Genomic DNA, 16,687 nt, shown 5'->3' with positions numbered 1-16,687 from the left:
CATTTCACCATTCTGTAAAACCTGCTGTGTCTGGGCAGTGATGTGCATAAGACTAGTGAATTTCAGGAGCCCATGGTCTTCATTTCTTTTGCTGTAAAATGAGTTTCTGGGTTAAGAAATAATGTGGTATAGGGAATAACTCAGTAAGACCACAGATGTATTACTGGTAGAAGCATGGCAAGGAAAGAAGGCAATTCCAGATCTAAAATGGGCTTGTTAAGTGAGGAACGACTGGCCCCTCAAAGGTGAAACGATACCAAAATAATCACCTTGTTACTAGATGGCTGGCAGGTCTCTCCAGCATTTGGTGCTATATTGAGGTTTCAGCACTGGTTTCTGCTCCTGGCAAATTGTTGTTCAGTGACTGTCCTGGAATATAGATGGGGAAATCCCAGGCTGTTGAATCCGCGTAATCTCAAGTCTGCCACCATGACCCCTTAGTTTATCAAATATTGTGCAAGCAGTGAGACGGCTGAGGAAAAAGGCTGACATGACATCCACAAATGATTAATAAGCAATTGTTTTGCTATTGCATGTGTGGGGCTTCCAGTTCCTCCTCCTATAATATTGATTAACCAGAGCCTTACTGTCTTCAAAGCCAACCAGACCTGATAGCCACTCCCACATGCATGTTGTACCCATTTCTCAGTGGAAATGCACATCGACTTTTACTTTGGAGGAAATAGCCTACTTGCTGCAGCCCATTGGATCCCCAGAAATGTTACTAAGGTTGTAGGCTCTCAAAATTTTCCTCTCGTTTATTTCCCACTTCTGACATGTTTATATCTTACCAAGACATCTGGGATACCTGCTACTTTTTGCTCACCAAGTTCCATCAGTGTAAAGTATATCAACTTACAGTCATGTGGGATGATGAGATAATCAAAGTCCCTGTGGCCTAAATTCTGGCACAGAGTTGATAGAGACCTGAGTTGAGACAGTGAAAGTTTAATGCTGTCCTTGTTGGGTGGATGCAGATGTTTCTGGTGGTGTATGCTTACTGTGGTAAAGGGAAAAAAGCATTTGCCAGAATAAGGACTACATTGACATACTCCTTTGAAGTAAACACATCTGGAACAGCAGCTGTAATTCAAGCTTCCAGCTAGAGACTTTCCAAACTTGAATTGCATTCCAGACTCTTGGAAGACGTGGGCCTGGTACATGGGAGGCTGTGAGGGGCTGCAGACGCTTCACACCAGTGCTTCTCTGGGGTGTACTTAAATTCTTCCAAGTTCTTCCTAACTTTCCCTGTGGTATTTGTTGACTATTTTATGTTGCTTTTACCTTTATAATTAGATAGAATTTGCTATCTGATGATAGATGGTACAACTATATCACAGAATATTATGAAGCATTTTATTCCCTACATTTGTATTTAGTTTATTTAGTTAATCCATGTTTTATAAATATAAAATACCAATTTAGAAACACAATCTGTTTTCTTTTATATTTCACAAAATAGTTTTATTCAAAATCATATGCAACTTTGACATCGCTGTCTTTATGATCATCAGAGCTGCTTTTTGGTGATCTAACAGTTTTTTGTGGCACATCATTGGTCCAATTCCAGCAAGGGTTAGCTGTGATAGAGCACTTTTTAAAATCTGTAGGATGGTGTCACTGGAAATTTTATCAAAAGCTGTAAACATTTGCATAAGTACTATGATAGGATCTTTTCCAGTTATACTGAAGGTAGATAGATATTCAGTCTCTTCAATGTAATCACATATACTGCTTTTCAAACACATTAATATCCTATTTTTGAAAAACATTTAATATAAAATATTTTTGAATAGAGTGTAAAGTGAAATGAGTAGAAAATTAATATGTATGGTATGATTCTAATTTTGTTTCTTTGAAAGTCATTGAAAAACCCAGAAGGAAATACATCAAAATGTTAACATTGTTTCTTATAGAATTGCAGAGGATTTTTATTTTCTGGATTTTTCAAATTCTTCACAATGAATATACTTTATTTTTATAATCTGAAAAAATATTTTTAAAGTGTTTATACTAAGATTTCAAGGATGGCTTAACATTAGAAAATTCATTAATATGATTCACCATATTAATAGACTATAATAATGTAACCACAGGACTTAGTGATCAGTTTGATGTGGGAGGAATGGAAATGTCAGGAATTTCTAGAATGCTTGATTGGGTGACATGGAGCCTAGGAAGCACTATAGATGGCAGGGAAAGAAAAATGGGTTTAGTTTCAAATAAGATGAGTCCGTGTAGGGGCATGTAGGTAGAAATTGTCATCTGGTGGTAGGTGATGGTGAATACAGGAGATCTGGCGTTCAGGAAATATACAAAAAGAAGTCATACATCTTTCAGTAAGAAATTCACCACCTAGTTAGGAGATTTTTGCACATCAAGAAATAATGCAAAGAAGAAAAGGAAATCAACAAGATTGTGTATTTGGGGACCATATTAGGAATCAGGTGGAATGTTGAGAGCTGATGGGTAGATTTAGATGTTCACCAGGAAAATTTATAGGTGAAAGCATATAATTAAAATATTTTAATTTGTCAAAGTAAGGTTTTTCAAGCATTCAGAGAAATTGGTTCACTAGTTTAAATGACGAGATTATCCTTAACTAAAGGATTAGCTTAGAATGAATGAATGAATGAATGAATTGTTCATATTGTATTAATATTACCTAATATTTATCAAGTGTTTACTCTCTGCCAGACACCGCTTTAAGTGATATGTATATATATGTGTGTATATATATATATATATATATATATACACATATATATATATAGACTCATTTAATCCTCACAAAAATCCTGTGAGTTAGATACTGTTTTTAGCTCTGTTTTACATATGAGAAAATGGAGCATAGAGCTATAAAGGAACTTGCCCAGGGTATAGTACGTGGTAAGTAAGGCCAGTATTTGAACCTGGGCAGTTTAGCCTTAAGTGTGTTTTCTTAGTCATCTTGCTAGATTGTGTTACTCTTCATTTGTTTGTAAGTTTGTTTACAAATTCCAAAATAACAGTAATTTGCATTCTGTTGCACTAAGTCATTGATTCTCTTGATATATTTTGTTGATAAAATTTCACATTCTTCCCACAAAGGTCTGTATGGACTACCTGTAACCTAACTTCTCAATTTCATAATAATTTGGCATACATTATTTAAATCAAGTCGTAACAAGTATATCTCAGATAAAGAAAAGCTATGGTTAACCTCAAGTGTTAATTTTATCTTGAGTATTAAATAAATAGTTTAAAAGCTTTAACATTTAATGACACCCTTCCTCATGACCTCTACAAGTGTCACTAACTCGTATTAGAAACCAAAATGGATAGGATTTTCATTCCTCAGTGAGTCATAAGGCTACCATGGAGAAGTAAACAGGAGAAACAATGCTCTCTATGGGTAGATAGAGTTGAAAATACTGCCTCTTCAGAAGTGTAACAAAGCTAAGGCAAAACTGCTTTACGGGATTTATTTTACGGCTTGAGGTATAAGAAATAGGATTATGCCTTTACATGTGACCCCCAGAAGTTATTACACTCTTTAAGTATAGTTTGAGAAGTTTTAAGTAACTTCCATAATCAGTCTGCTTCTCAGTTTAAAATGATCTAATCACTGTATCCAACGTGTTGGGAAAATAACTTTATAAAGCTTGTAAAATTCTATGAGAAAATGCTGAAATGCTTTTTTCCTGTTTTTTTTTTAAATGAGGAAAAAATAATCTTTGTTTTTCAATTGATTCTCGTGTGTTGCTAAATGTGTATTTCTCAGTAATGCATTTGTCCTAATTCTTCTTTCCTGTGTTCTGATGTGGAACTTAAATACATAGAAGTTCATTTTGTGTCTAGAGGAAAGATTTACTGCCAGACTATTGAGACAGCCTTATAAAATTGCCATGATAATTCAGTAACATCCAGACTTCTAGGATGAATCTAAAGAGCCTAAAGCTAGCAGTGTTATATTTAATTTATTCAAGCGTAAAGCTGACTGGACAAAGTTAACTAAAAGCTCAACACTTTGCTGCCTCCATGATTACTTGGGTGGTATCGACTTTTTGACTAAATTTCTTACTAATTTGGATAAAGATGAAGACACACCTTAAGTAGTATTTGGATTAATTTGGTATTTTGAAGCAAGGTAACAGCCATTTGCAAATATGCTTAACTAATTTTGAAAAGATTTTGTTTTCTGCATATATAGTCATTATGACTAAATGGTTAACATGATTAAAATGGTTAAAGTATATTTGCTTTTATAATACTGAGTGGGATTGGTTTCCCATGCTGCAACATTTGACCATATCATCTTGGACATTTTTAAATAAATTAGAAAATAGTTTTTCTGACTTTTCTACTAAATCTTTGTTTGCTAAGAGTAGTTTATTGAGGTTTTGCTATCTTTTTGCATCTTTCTAATAGAACAAATTGTATTCTATGAATAAATAATATTGAGCCTCTTAAAATAATCTGTATTCACTAGAATGACCAGCCATCTTAGTTTGCCCAAGACTTTGGGCATTCTCTGGATGCACGAGTTTTGGCTATAAACCATTCACTCTACTTCAGCATGACTAATTATCTGAAATAAAACTGAATTTTGGAAGCTATTTCCAATATACTGGGTATTGCTTTAAAAGAGTTTTATCCCTTTTCACTTGCTCTTTTACCATAACATGTTGCTGTGGTAATATGAATTGTCTTTAAAGAGAATCATTTCAAAATATCATTTCTTCACTTATAAGAAGAAAGTATTTGATATTCATGGTTTAATTCTTTTTATACAGGTATGTTGAGTCGATGGGATGATAGTCAGAGATTTTTGTCTGACCATCCATACCTTGTATGTGAAGAAACTGCAAAATATCTTATTTTATGGTGTTTTCATCTGGAAGCTGAACAGGTATTGTGTGAACCCTTGAACTTCTGGGAACCTTAGTGGAATTCAGATTTTCTTTTTTTGGTTGTTTTGTTTTTCACATTACTTTAAATGAAAGCAGGAAGGTCATTAAATAGAAAACTACAAGTGTTTTTTTTTGTTTTCAGATCTGCTTGAGTTTATTGTGAGAATATTTTTTTAGTCATTTCAGTTAGCATATGGAAACTTTTTTCTAATATGCTTTCCCTGTTCCTCTCATCTCTTGTTCCCATGTACTCTAAATCTTATTGTTTTTAACCTGTTAGAAAATCATGTTTTCAAAATCCAAATAGTAATCACAATATTAAATATATTTCCAGAGGTATTTCTTATCATTTTAATCTGTTTATTTTCAGAAAGGGGCTTTAATGGAACAAATAGCACATCAAGCTGTTGTAATGCAGTTTATTATGGAAATGGCCAAAAACTGTAATGTGGATCCAAGAGGATGTTTTCGTTTATTTTTCCAGAAAGCCAAAGTAAGTAGCTTTTTGGTATTATTAAACGGGAAAGTTAGGCCTTAGCTGAAATCTCTTTGCTCCATACACATCAAAGGAAGCTATTCAACCAGGATGCCATAGGCTCAATTCTGTAGACTTTATAATAGAAAGAAAAATCATACCGCTGATTTCATGCTAATTTAGACATAAGGGAGCTATATAAGAAGCTGTACTTTAGCATGTATGTGAAATTGAGACCCATTCAAATAAATGTATGTATTCAAGAAAATTAGAGTGTTCCATCATTTATTCATTCAATAAATACTGAGTACCTACTAATGCAAACGCACAGCTATTCAAGACGCTGAGATAACTAATATAATATTGTATGTCAACCGTAACTGGAAAATTAAATTTAAAAAAAAAACTATGTAGGTAAAACATTTGAAAATAATGTTATTTTCAAATAACCTTTTTTTTAAGGTTACTGGTGACCCACACACAAAAAGATGCTGAGGATACAGTGTTGCATGAAACAGATGTAGTATTTTCCATGTATAGAACTCACAGCTTAGTGAGAAATCAGACTTTTGTAATGAAAAATAGGAAACAACCTAAAAAGTTCAATGAGGAATGCTTAAAACAAAACAAAACAAAAAAAAACCCTATGGTACATAGAATATTATGCAACCATTAAAATTACATTTTGAAGAATTTTTAATAATCTGAGATAACACTTTGCTATAGTCAAAAGAAGTGATATATATATTTATATATATACAGGATGCTGTTGGCCATGTTAAAGAAAAATAAGTATGTCTAGAAAGATTAAGTACCATTTCACACACACTCAATTAGTAATAATTTAAAAGTTGGACAAGAAGTAGAGTGATAAGAACTCACATTCATTACCTGTGGGAGTATAAATTGTTAGAACCACTTCGGAAAATTTCCTTGCAAAGTCGAACAAGTGCCAGCACCCAAAACTTCTAGGTATATATCCTGGAGAATAGATTTCTCAATGTGTGGTCCAGGGACACTTGAGGGTATGCAGGACCCTTTCACGAGGCCCTGAGTCAAAACTGTTCATAATATCAATACTAAGATGCTCTTTGCCATTTTCACTCTTATTCTCTCATGAGAGTGCATTAGAAATTGGTAGACAATCACATGTGTGAATCCAGCTATCTTCCATTAAGTTAGACTTCTCTCTAAATCTTTTTGTTTTGGAAATACAGTTTTTTAAAAAATATATATAAATGTTAATGTAACGAGTTTGTTATTGTTATGTTTTATTTAATATTTTAAAATTTTCTCAGTTTTAATTTGTAACACAATAAATATTAACAGATGTAGCCCACATAAACAGGAGCTCTTTAGGTTCCTCAATAATTTTCAAGAGGGTGAAGGAGTCCTGAGACCATAGAGTTTGAGAACTGTTGCCGTAGAGAAACTCTTATAGATGTGCACTAGATACCATAATTTTCATAGTAGAATTGTTCAAAACAGCAAAAAGCCCAGGAAGAACCCAAATGTCTGTTAACAGCAGAATTTATAAACTGAAGTATATTCATTTGGTAAAATACTAACCAGCATCAGCATGGATTGAAAAAAGGAGAGTGAATAAAACAAGTTACAGAATGATATATCCAGTACCATTTAAAAAATATTTTGTGTCTTTTATAAAGTTCAAAAACAAGCAAAACTAAATATATTATTGAGGAATACATATATAAGCAGTAAAACTAAAGAGGCAAAGGAGTAATTAAGACAAAAGTCATAATTGTAACCTCAGAGAGGGAATGCTCTCAGGGACTGGTTTCTAAGGTACTAGTGTATAAACTACGTATATATTTTACATGCTTTTGCATCTATGATACATTTTAGTATGCACAGAAGTGAGAAGGAAATATACCAAAAGTTTAACTTAAATTATATTTAGGTGGTGGAATTATAAATGATACCCACTTTTTCATATACTACAATAAACATAATTCCTTTTATAACTAGAGTAAAATATTATATATTTAAATTAAAAAAAAAATACATATCAGTGTTATAGTAGTTCTCCCTTAAATGCTTTAAACCAGAGGTGTCCAAACTGCGGCCCGTGGGCCAACTGTGGCCCGCGATCCATTGTTAATTGTCCCGCAGCAAATTCCAAAAATATATTTAGTTTACTTAAATAAACCAGGTGAGGCAATACATACTTCATGTCGAGTGAGTGGCCCGGCTGTTTGTGTATTTTACCGCATATGGCCCTTGGTGAAAACCTTTGAAAAAAGTTTGGACACCCCTGCTCTAAACTCTTCTAAAGTGTAACCTAAATAGGAAATTTTCCCAAAACACTAGTCTTAATGAATAAATGATTGAGTTGTTATGTTAGCTAGGCTTCTGATGGCTATTCCAAATTTTCATTTAACACATAAGCATAAAAATAATCATTCTTTTTCACTTTACATTAATGAATATTTTTGAGCTAGTGCTTAATAGAATAATGGAACATAAACTATGTATATTCTTTGAAATTTACTTTGACAAAATTGAACTGAAAGGCACTGAGGTCTTTAGATCTTAACATTGTGTTCATAATTTTTTTTTAATTACAGAATAACTTTTATGGGTGCTTGCTTTTTGCCAGGTACTGTTCTAAGCACTTTACATGGATTAACTTATTAAATCCTCATAACATTTTATAAGGATTATTATTTCTACTTTACAAGTGAGGAAATTAGCATAGAGAAATTAAGCAAGCAAGTGACCCATGGGTTACTTAATAAAACAGAAATCAGTCAGATCTCTCTAGATCTAAATGCCTGGGCCTTAGGCATGCAGTAAGATCAGCAGTGGTGCCACTTCATTCATTTAATAGTTTGTTGCATAAACATTTCAGAAGGATTACTTTTGGTTATGAAGGCTAACGTTCCATATGTCCATACAAGTACCATATATTCACCAAAGTGAAATGCTATAATTAAGGAAATGATTCTAAATTCAGAAAAAGATAGAATGCCAGCATAGAATATTGTCTGCATTATTTGCATAGTTACTGATGCTAATAAGTAATCCACAAATTTTAATCTGATTACACAAACTAAACTACATTAAAAGAACAAATAGCATTGCAGACAAATGGGCCCAGTGATACTAAGGAATGAGACTTGACAGACTCTTCCACCACTTGAACTTAAAGCCTGTGTTCTATTAGCATAGGATATACACTGTGTCCTTTATCTGCAAAGGAAACATTTGTAAATGAAGGCTACTGCCAATAGGGTATTTTATATCAGGAATTTTGCTTATATATCGTTAGAGAGAGTTCCCCTCCCTCAACATAACTCATCGTACATTTTTCTTTCCATTATGTTGAAAAGAAGGTACTTGTTTAACTAAAAAAAACACTAAGGTATTTCAATAATGAAGTTGAATGTTAAGTCTTATTTGGTTTCATTGGCTTTTACAGATAGGGAGTACAGGATCAGGGAATTGCTGGAAACTGGTAATGATAGGGTCCCTCATTAATTAGTGGAGAATTATAAGATTTTAAGACTATCCCTTGGCTTTGGGTTGGCAATGAGAAGAGAAGAATGTGAGGACTATTTTGGATCCTGTCAAGAATCCAAATAAATCAAGAGAAATACAGAAAAAGCCTACTTTTCTTTTGTTATATTTTATTTTATTTTGTGTGTGTGTATAGAAGGTCTCTTTCTTTTTCTTTCTTTCCTTTCTCTCTCTCTCTCTCTCTCTCTCTCTCTCTCTCTCTCTCTCTCTCTCGTTTGTTTCTTATTAGTTTATTTTGCTGAAGCAGAGGGAAATGGAACAAACCAGTCATTACTATTCCTATAAAACAGGAAGTTTTCACAAATCTAACAGGGATCTTCATGATTTCTACATTCAAACTATTCACCTCATCTTTACTTTCTCCACTTAGGCCTGATATATGCTTTTTAGAATTTACTGTGTGGTCTGAAAGTCTTCAAAAACACAATCTTTGCATTTTGTGTTTTCTAGGCAGAGGAAGAAGGTTATTTTGAAGCATTCAAAAATGAACTTGAAGCTTTCAAATCAAGAGTCAGACTTTATTCTCAATCACCAAGTTTTCAACCTATGACAGTTCAGAATCATGTTCCCCATTCTGGTGTTGGATCTATAGGTTTATTAGGATCGTTACCACAAGTAAGTTGGAAAAGTAAATATTTATTTTATAAATGTATTAGTTCACATAATTTTTGTTCCTTTGGACTACTTTCTTCTTATGTCTAATATATGTGTGCCATTTTAATATTCTTGCCTCAGAGGATAACTCTGAGTTTCATTTCTTACCATGTTTTGGCACTAAATTGTTTTCATCTCGTAGGTATTTAAAGAGACACCAAAGTCCACTCCTTTAAATATAGAAGAGATGAGTTGTACCTAAGCATTCTTAAGGGCAGTGTTACTTACTGATCATCTCAATCATAAACTTCTCAAGATGGCTCTGAAGAACCTCGCATTCTGAGTAGAACTATACTATTTAAGAATTTATTTAGGTGAATTAGTTTCAAAGCATACGTCCAAGTGGCAATCAAGGTGATCTGTTGCATGAGTGTATTTAGTGTTATCTTGTTAATTGTTGGTGTTGCCTACCAGATGGCACTTTTTTAGTCCACATTAATGTAGCTTATGCTGAGCTGCTCTTTCTAGTAATATTGGCCAACTGAGCCTCTTCAAAGTCTACTGTTAGGTTAGATCAAGATAGAACCATGTCACTAATATGAAAGAATTTATGTCAAAGAAGAGGAAGTTAGACCACTGGTCTACCTGACACAATTTAGGATTATGATTTTAAATTATCATTAGAAAGTTGCTGCCCATTTTGATTTTAGTAGCATTTTAATTGAGCCCAGTCATCTCTCATTTCCAGACCCCAAGATTTTAAGACTAGCTTCAGCCTAAAGTTTAGTCTGTCGCCTACACAGTGAAAAGGGAAGTCTCATTCAGAAGACAACATGAGGAGAGCCCTGTGTTTATTTTTAAATCTCATAAAGTAGGAATTGAGATTTTCAGTATCTTGTCTTTATGTCTCTAATTTCACCATTTTAGTTATTTGTGTTGCAGGGCAGTGTAGGCCAAAGGGACAACTTACGGGAAGCAACTGATTATATTCAGCTCAGCCAAAAATAATATTCTCATGGATGGATATAATCAAGGTCTGATTTTTAAATAATTAGTCATGCTACCCCATAGGGAGACATGTAACATTCTCCCTTGATTTGTCCTATACCTTACCTCTTAATGCTGTTTAAATACAATGGAGATTTTCTCTTAAGTTCCTTGAGAAATAGCCCACAGAGAACTAGTCTTTCCACGGGAATTTTACGACAGTTACTGTCAAGTCCAATATATAAACCTCCCAAAACTAAGATGTCACATAATGAATACAAAGGAAAAAAGAAACTTTTGAAGGATGTCATTGATTCTAAACATAAGAGGGAAAGATACACACATTAAAATATCATTTGATGTTATATTATCAGAAAGTTGTTTCTGGTTTGAGAGAAGTAAGTTCTTGTTCTGTGTATCAGATAGCAACTGAGATCTGCTAGGGATTCCTTGCAGTCATTTTGGCAGAGGGCCTGGGATTATACAATGTTGACACTTTTGAATTGCTGATATTACCAGGGTTGTTTAGACATAATTCATCTGGGCTAACAGACCAGTTCCTCATTTTGGGAGAAGAGCATACTAACCTAGTCCTCCTGAGCAAGAAGGGATGGATAAGATTTCAGCTAGATGAGCGACAACCTGACGTACTATGTTGTCAACTGAGAGCAGATTTGGAAGAAAAGCTTACCATAACAATAATAGCCCATTTTTATTATATCAGTTTATAGATTGCAAAACACTATGGCCTGTTGTATCATTTAATCTTCTCAAATACCCTGTGATTCATTTTCATTCATACTATGGATGAATAAATTAAAGTTCATGGAGGTTGTTAAGTAATTTGTCTGACGTCAATACAATAAATGATGGAGCTAATATTCTTTTTAATAATCTTTTGTTGCTATCCTACTTCACTGCTCGTGAACCAATACCATAGACTTTTGTTGAATCATACAAATAAATAGGACGGGACAGTCAGTCATGTGCTCTTGGGAAGAACTGGTCACTGGGACAAGAAATGTATTGAGAATGTTACTAGATGAGAATACGGTGTGATCAGTGAAATTTAAGTATAGATATGGTTAAGTAATATTGATTGCTTTTTGTTTTTTTAAGTCTCTTCATAATGACCTCTTACAGTTCTTAGGAAGATGGATTAGATGAGTTCTGGAGAATCTCCTTAGCCAACTCTAATACTCTAAATTCTGTCATGGAAAACTGGAGTCTAGTGTTAATGGAGACTTTTGTTCTGAAGGCATTTGGAATTAGGCCTGGATTGTCAGAAAAGGTCTTAGCACTCTGTTTCTTTGGAGAATGGGATAATGTGATGAGAGCATTAATAAGTTTTTACAAAACTTAAATTTGGGTAACACTGTAGCTTTTAATATCTTTCTTTAATTGACAACAATTTTGTGAAATAAGCCAAATACCATTATCCTTTGTTTTGAGAGAACTAAACCAAAGCTTCTTGGATAGAGGCATAAGTAATAATTACCTTAGTTTATCCTATAGACTAGCTTTTAATTCTATTAAATTGTGATAAATTATTTTCTCTTTGAGGATTGTGTTATACTAAGTGGTAGAGGCAGGATTAGAGCTAAGTAAGGTCCATGTTATTTTAGTGTCCCAGACCTCAGTCAGTTATTTGTGCCACTTCCTTCTTAAAGACATGATTGGGAATAATCCAAATACTGGCTAGCTTTTTTACTTTTACAATAAAAGAAGAATCACAAAACATTATACTTTAGAGGATCTTTTAAAAACTTTGCCTCCCTATGGGATGGGGAGGTTTAAGACATCTATGCCCAGTTTGGACTATTTTTCTCATTGGTGTTTAATAAATTAAATAAATAAATGAAACTAGGTGATATAGTAGTAAAACTCTAAGTAGCTAGTAGCACATATTCAGAACTATTTAGTAGACAAATTGAATTCTTGGGGAAGAATTTCCTGAAATCCTAGGTCTTAAGGGCTTATCTCCCTATTCATGGTGCTTTAACAGATAATGTTTTATTTTGTTTGTTGTTTTTTGTTGTAGTTTTTTTGCATTTATTGAATAAGGTTTTCTGTTCCTGGTTTCAGAAATGGACAAATGAAACATTATTGAGTTCTTCTTTGGTTTTAAAAATAAACATAATCTAAATTAAACTGTTTTTTTGTTCTCAATTTTTTAAATATGGGTCTGAGTACCTTTCAAAAGATTAACAGTTTCTCACTCAAGTTTGGTTTTACCTTTGAGAAACCAAAATAAACTCTGAAGATAGCTGTAATTTTTACTCAGTAAATAATTTTTTTCCTTATTCAGGTGTTTTGCATTTTTAGTATTTACTGTTGGAATTAGATAATTTTCAAAATGCATTTCTGGCTTAAAGCAATGCTTATATTTTAAATTTCAATAGCTATGTACATATAATCACATGGAAGATGTAGCTTTGTATGATTCAATAATTAAAATCATAATTTTGTTACAAGCTAAAAACACTAGCAAAAAGCTAGTGTTTATTACATTTGTATTTTTCACATACATCATTCTGTCTTAATCACATCTCTTTGGATTAAGTGGTAATAGTCTATTTTTCTCTATCTTCTTGGGTTTCAACCCAAGTCTGATTTTAAAGTCCATCTTCTTTGCTACTCTACTATACTGCAGAGAAATAGAGAATGTGAAACTGAATATGTAGTCGCATATGCTGGCATAAAACTGGTTATCATCCTTTCTTCCCTATACTTTTTTTTTTTCCAGAACCCAGATTATCTTCAGTATTCTATCAATACAGCTCTTTGCAGTTTAAACTCAGTGGTACATAAAGAAGACGATGAACCCAAAATGATGGACACTGTATAATTTGGTTAAGACTGCTGAAGCCAAGTGCTATTTTGTTACAAGAAAGGAAGAACTTGGCTATTTTCTTGACACTTTTATGGGTGCTGCACTTTATTTTTGTTCGGTTTTTGATGGGAGGGGAAAAAAAAAGAGTACTGAAACATTTTGTAAATTTTTTTTTAATGTGCTGCTAGGTGTTTTTTTTCTGAAGAGAGGAGTGGTACCATATGTTGCAAGAAGTCAAACTGGACTTTTTTTTTGCTACTAAATTTGCCTTTAATCTTATTGTTCTCAATTTTGGAATCAAAGTATGAAAATCTGCACAAACGCAATGTTTACAAGAACTGGTTGATTCTAGGAGGCATCGGCTATAGTCTCTTTTTATATGGATATGTACATGCCCTACTCTACAAAAAACGATTAAAGATAAAAATGTACTTGTATCACTGCTAATTTAGCTGTCAAATCTGGTGTTTCATCATATTAAAAGCAATAAATCAGTAGTTGATAATCTACTAAACAAGCTGGGTGATACATACTGAAACAAAGTCTTTCCCCTTAAAATACTACAATTGAATTTCGGCACCATCAGTTAAATCCTTAGCTATAATATCAATTTATATATACACTAAATTAACACCCTAAGTATTTGCGTTTTTTTCCCAATTACCCCCTAAGTAGTCTCAAAACTATTCCTTATAAGTTCATTTTATCCTGTTCACTTTTTAATATTTGGGGTTATAATTATTAAAAAGCGATAAAGGCTAATACAGATTTTTCTTTTTTTAAATAAGATCAACTTCAAGCTCACTCTTAATTTCTTTACTTGACATAGTCTGGGATCTCTCAGGGAGCAAGTTTTAAAAGAATACTAACGATCTGTAAGAACAAACAGGAAGAATAATCTGATTTTTTAAATTATGGTTATTTTTGTTTCACTCTGATATAGGCTAAGAACTTTTTAAAATAGTACTGTAGAGCTAACTGTCTCGAGCTGCCAACTGCATATTTCTAAGAATTTGGTGATCCTTATTGGTAACGATGGTTTTTACTGCATTTGTCATTCCTCTGTATAGCTCAGTTACCATAGAATGCTTCTGAGCTTTACTACTACTTCAGATATGCCAGGATGATTCATTTTATCTGGAATTAGATGACAGTGCTAATTATGCTATCCTTATTTTTTGAGGATTAGTCTTCTTTTAGGAACATGCACTTTGTGTTGGGTATAGCCTTTTGTTCAGTCCTGTTGAGACTAGTAGCAAATATTTGGAAGATGGCTAACTGGGATTAGGAATGCATGCCTGAACTTGAGAAACCAAATATTGCTAAGGGACCCATATGGTGATCAGACCTATGACTGTGGCCTCATTTGCACCTTGTTTTAACTAACTGAGGTGCAAGGCACTCAGTACCCATAGAAATGGTGTGGAATTATTGAATCACACTATGTAAGATCACAATCTTCCTGGTTTGCAGAATAAAACTCTTTCGTGCTTTTGATATAAAGATATACTCTATAATAAAATGTTTGACTAATTTATATGGTAGTATTCATCAACCTGTAATTTTTTTTTAACCAAAGTTACAGAAGTTTCCTTTTTTTTTCTGTTCTGGAGTAGCTCTCATTTTCCCCTTCCTATCAAATAGAGAATGGACACAGTAAAATCCCCAGTTTCACAGAAGTATTGCTTGAACCATTACTTTCCATTCCTTAACTTTGCCCCAGGATTTACCTATACGTAATTGTTTTGAATTTCATTTTGCCTTTAAGTTAGAGGTATTAATGACTGGAAGGAGAGAAATTATCAACAAACTGAGCAAACTATTCCTGAAGGGGTTTTTTGGTTTTGTTTTCTAAAACAGACATTGTTGAAGAGCTATTTAAAATTTGGCTATATATTTTACTTTCAAAGAGAAGTGTTCTATGTTTTCAATGTAAAAGTGTGATTGAGTTTATTTTGGGAACCACTGACTGATGCCATAATTTGCACTTCAAGACTATAACTTTTACATATTTAGCAAGTACTTCAGTCCTAAGAACAGTAAATTGACATCTTTATTTCTCTTTATTTTGCTTTGTACTAAGAACCAACTCCTATTAAGAGAAATGTCCTGTTTTCTGTTTCTTAGGAAATAATGAGTATACTAAGCAAAGGGATAATTCATATTTCAGGTTGGACAGTTTTCTCTAGACAAATTATACAAACCATGAAAAGTCCAAATAGATGAATGAAACATCTTTGACGTCAAAGTATCCATCAAGGATTCTTGTTTCATTTGATAAAATTTTCTAATAAAAGATTTAATTTTTAAAAATTGCTATTCACTCCATTTATTCTCTGTTAACTCTGTCGTTTTATCAGTGGTAGTGGAAATAATACTGGTTTAAAATTATTCTCTAGGAGAAAGATGGGTAACATTTTCATCGAATTATTCCATAGTGGGCCCTTAAATTTTGCCAAATGAGCTTATAATCTTCTCTAAACTCTTTAGGAAAATAGAGTCTTTCAGGTGAGCATTCCTATTGCCTTTTTAAAAGTGAATTAATATGCTGCCCAAAGAACATGAATCTAGTAAGCAGATATTCTTACAGAATGAAAAAATTGTAGGTTTAGACAAAGTTATCCTAAAGTTAACCTTGGGGTATTTTTCAGAGAAAAATAAAAAGATGTCAATTGACTGTTCTCCAAGTCAGTCATGTATTTCAGTTCTTAAATTGATGTGGGATACAAACGTACTTGTCTGGGTTGAGGTCAGGCTTTTTATTTCAGTTTTAATAAGTTCCTAAAATTCTATGCATCCATTTTCATCTGTAACAGACACGTATGTACTATTTCACAGGTCTGAGAAGCTGATTAATGAGTATTTGCTTGCTTACTACGTAAGCTAATGGGAGGGGGGGATACAAAGATGAATAAAAGTTGACTATGAGTTGCTTACCATCTGATAAGTCAAAACCATTCTCATAAGCCTTAAAGAATTAGACTTGAGTTTGATCTTTTCTAAATATGAAAATGATAAAAATTCCCACATCTTTCACTTGTTTCTTTATAGAGCATGATTCTTCATACTATTTTTCAAACGCCGTGTTTCCCCGAAAATAAGACCTAGCCGGACAATCAGATGTAATGCGTTTTGGAGCAAACATTAATATAAGACCCGGTCTTATTTTACTATAATATAAAACCAGGTCTTATATAAGACCGGGTATAAAAAATAATAATCCAATAACTATCAGAATATGATACCAGGTCTTATATTAATTTTTGCTCCAAAAGACGCATTAAAGCTGAGTGTCTAGCTTTTTTGGGGGGAAACACGGTATTTAGAGTCCTTTGGTAAAATTAAGACCATTACCAGATTGATTTA

General features: G+C 33.1%; 1 protein-coding gene across 1 annotated transcript in view; it reads left to right on the top strand.

Annotated features, from left to right (window-relative positions):
- The window catches only part of CDC37L1 (cell division cycle 37 like 1, HSP90 cochaperone), a 23,933-nt gene extending 8,304 nt beyond the window's left edge, over window positions 1-15,629 (top strand). The window contains exons 4-7 of the mRNA XM_081067173.1: window positions 4,776-4,891; window positions 5,263-5,385; window positions 9,358-9,522; window positions 13,235-15,629. Coding sequence (XP_080923299.1) covers window positions 4,776-4,891; window positions 5,263-5,385; window positions 9,358-9,522; window positions 13,235-13,336 — 506 coding nt within the window. The 3' untranslated portion in view covers window positions 13,337-15,629. The remainder of the gene's footprint in view (window positions 1-4,775; window positions 4,892-5,262; window positions 5,386-9,357; window positions 9,523-13,234) is intronic.
- Window positions 15,630-16,687: the final 1,058 nt, after the last annotated feature.

Source organism: Rhinolophus hipposideros, assembly GCF_964194185.1.
Source record: "Rhinolophus hipposideros genome assembly, chromosome: 11".
In the NCBI taxonomy this organism is placed as follows: domain Eukaryota; kingdom Metazoa; phylum Chordata; class Mammalia; order Chiroptera; family Rhinolophidae; genus Rhinolophus; species Rhinolophus hipposideros.
This window is presented reverse-complemented; position numbering and strand designations above follow the sequence as displayed.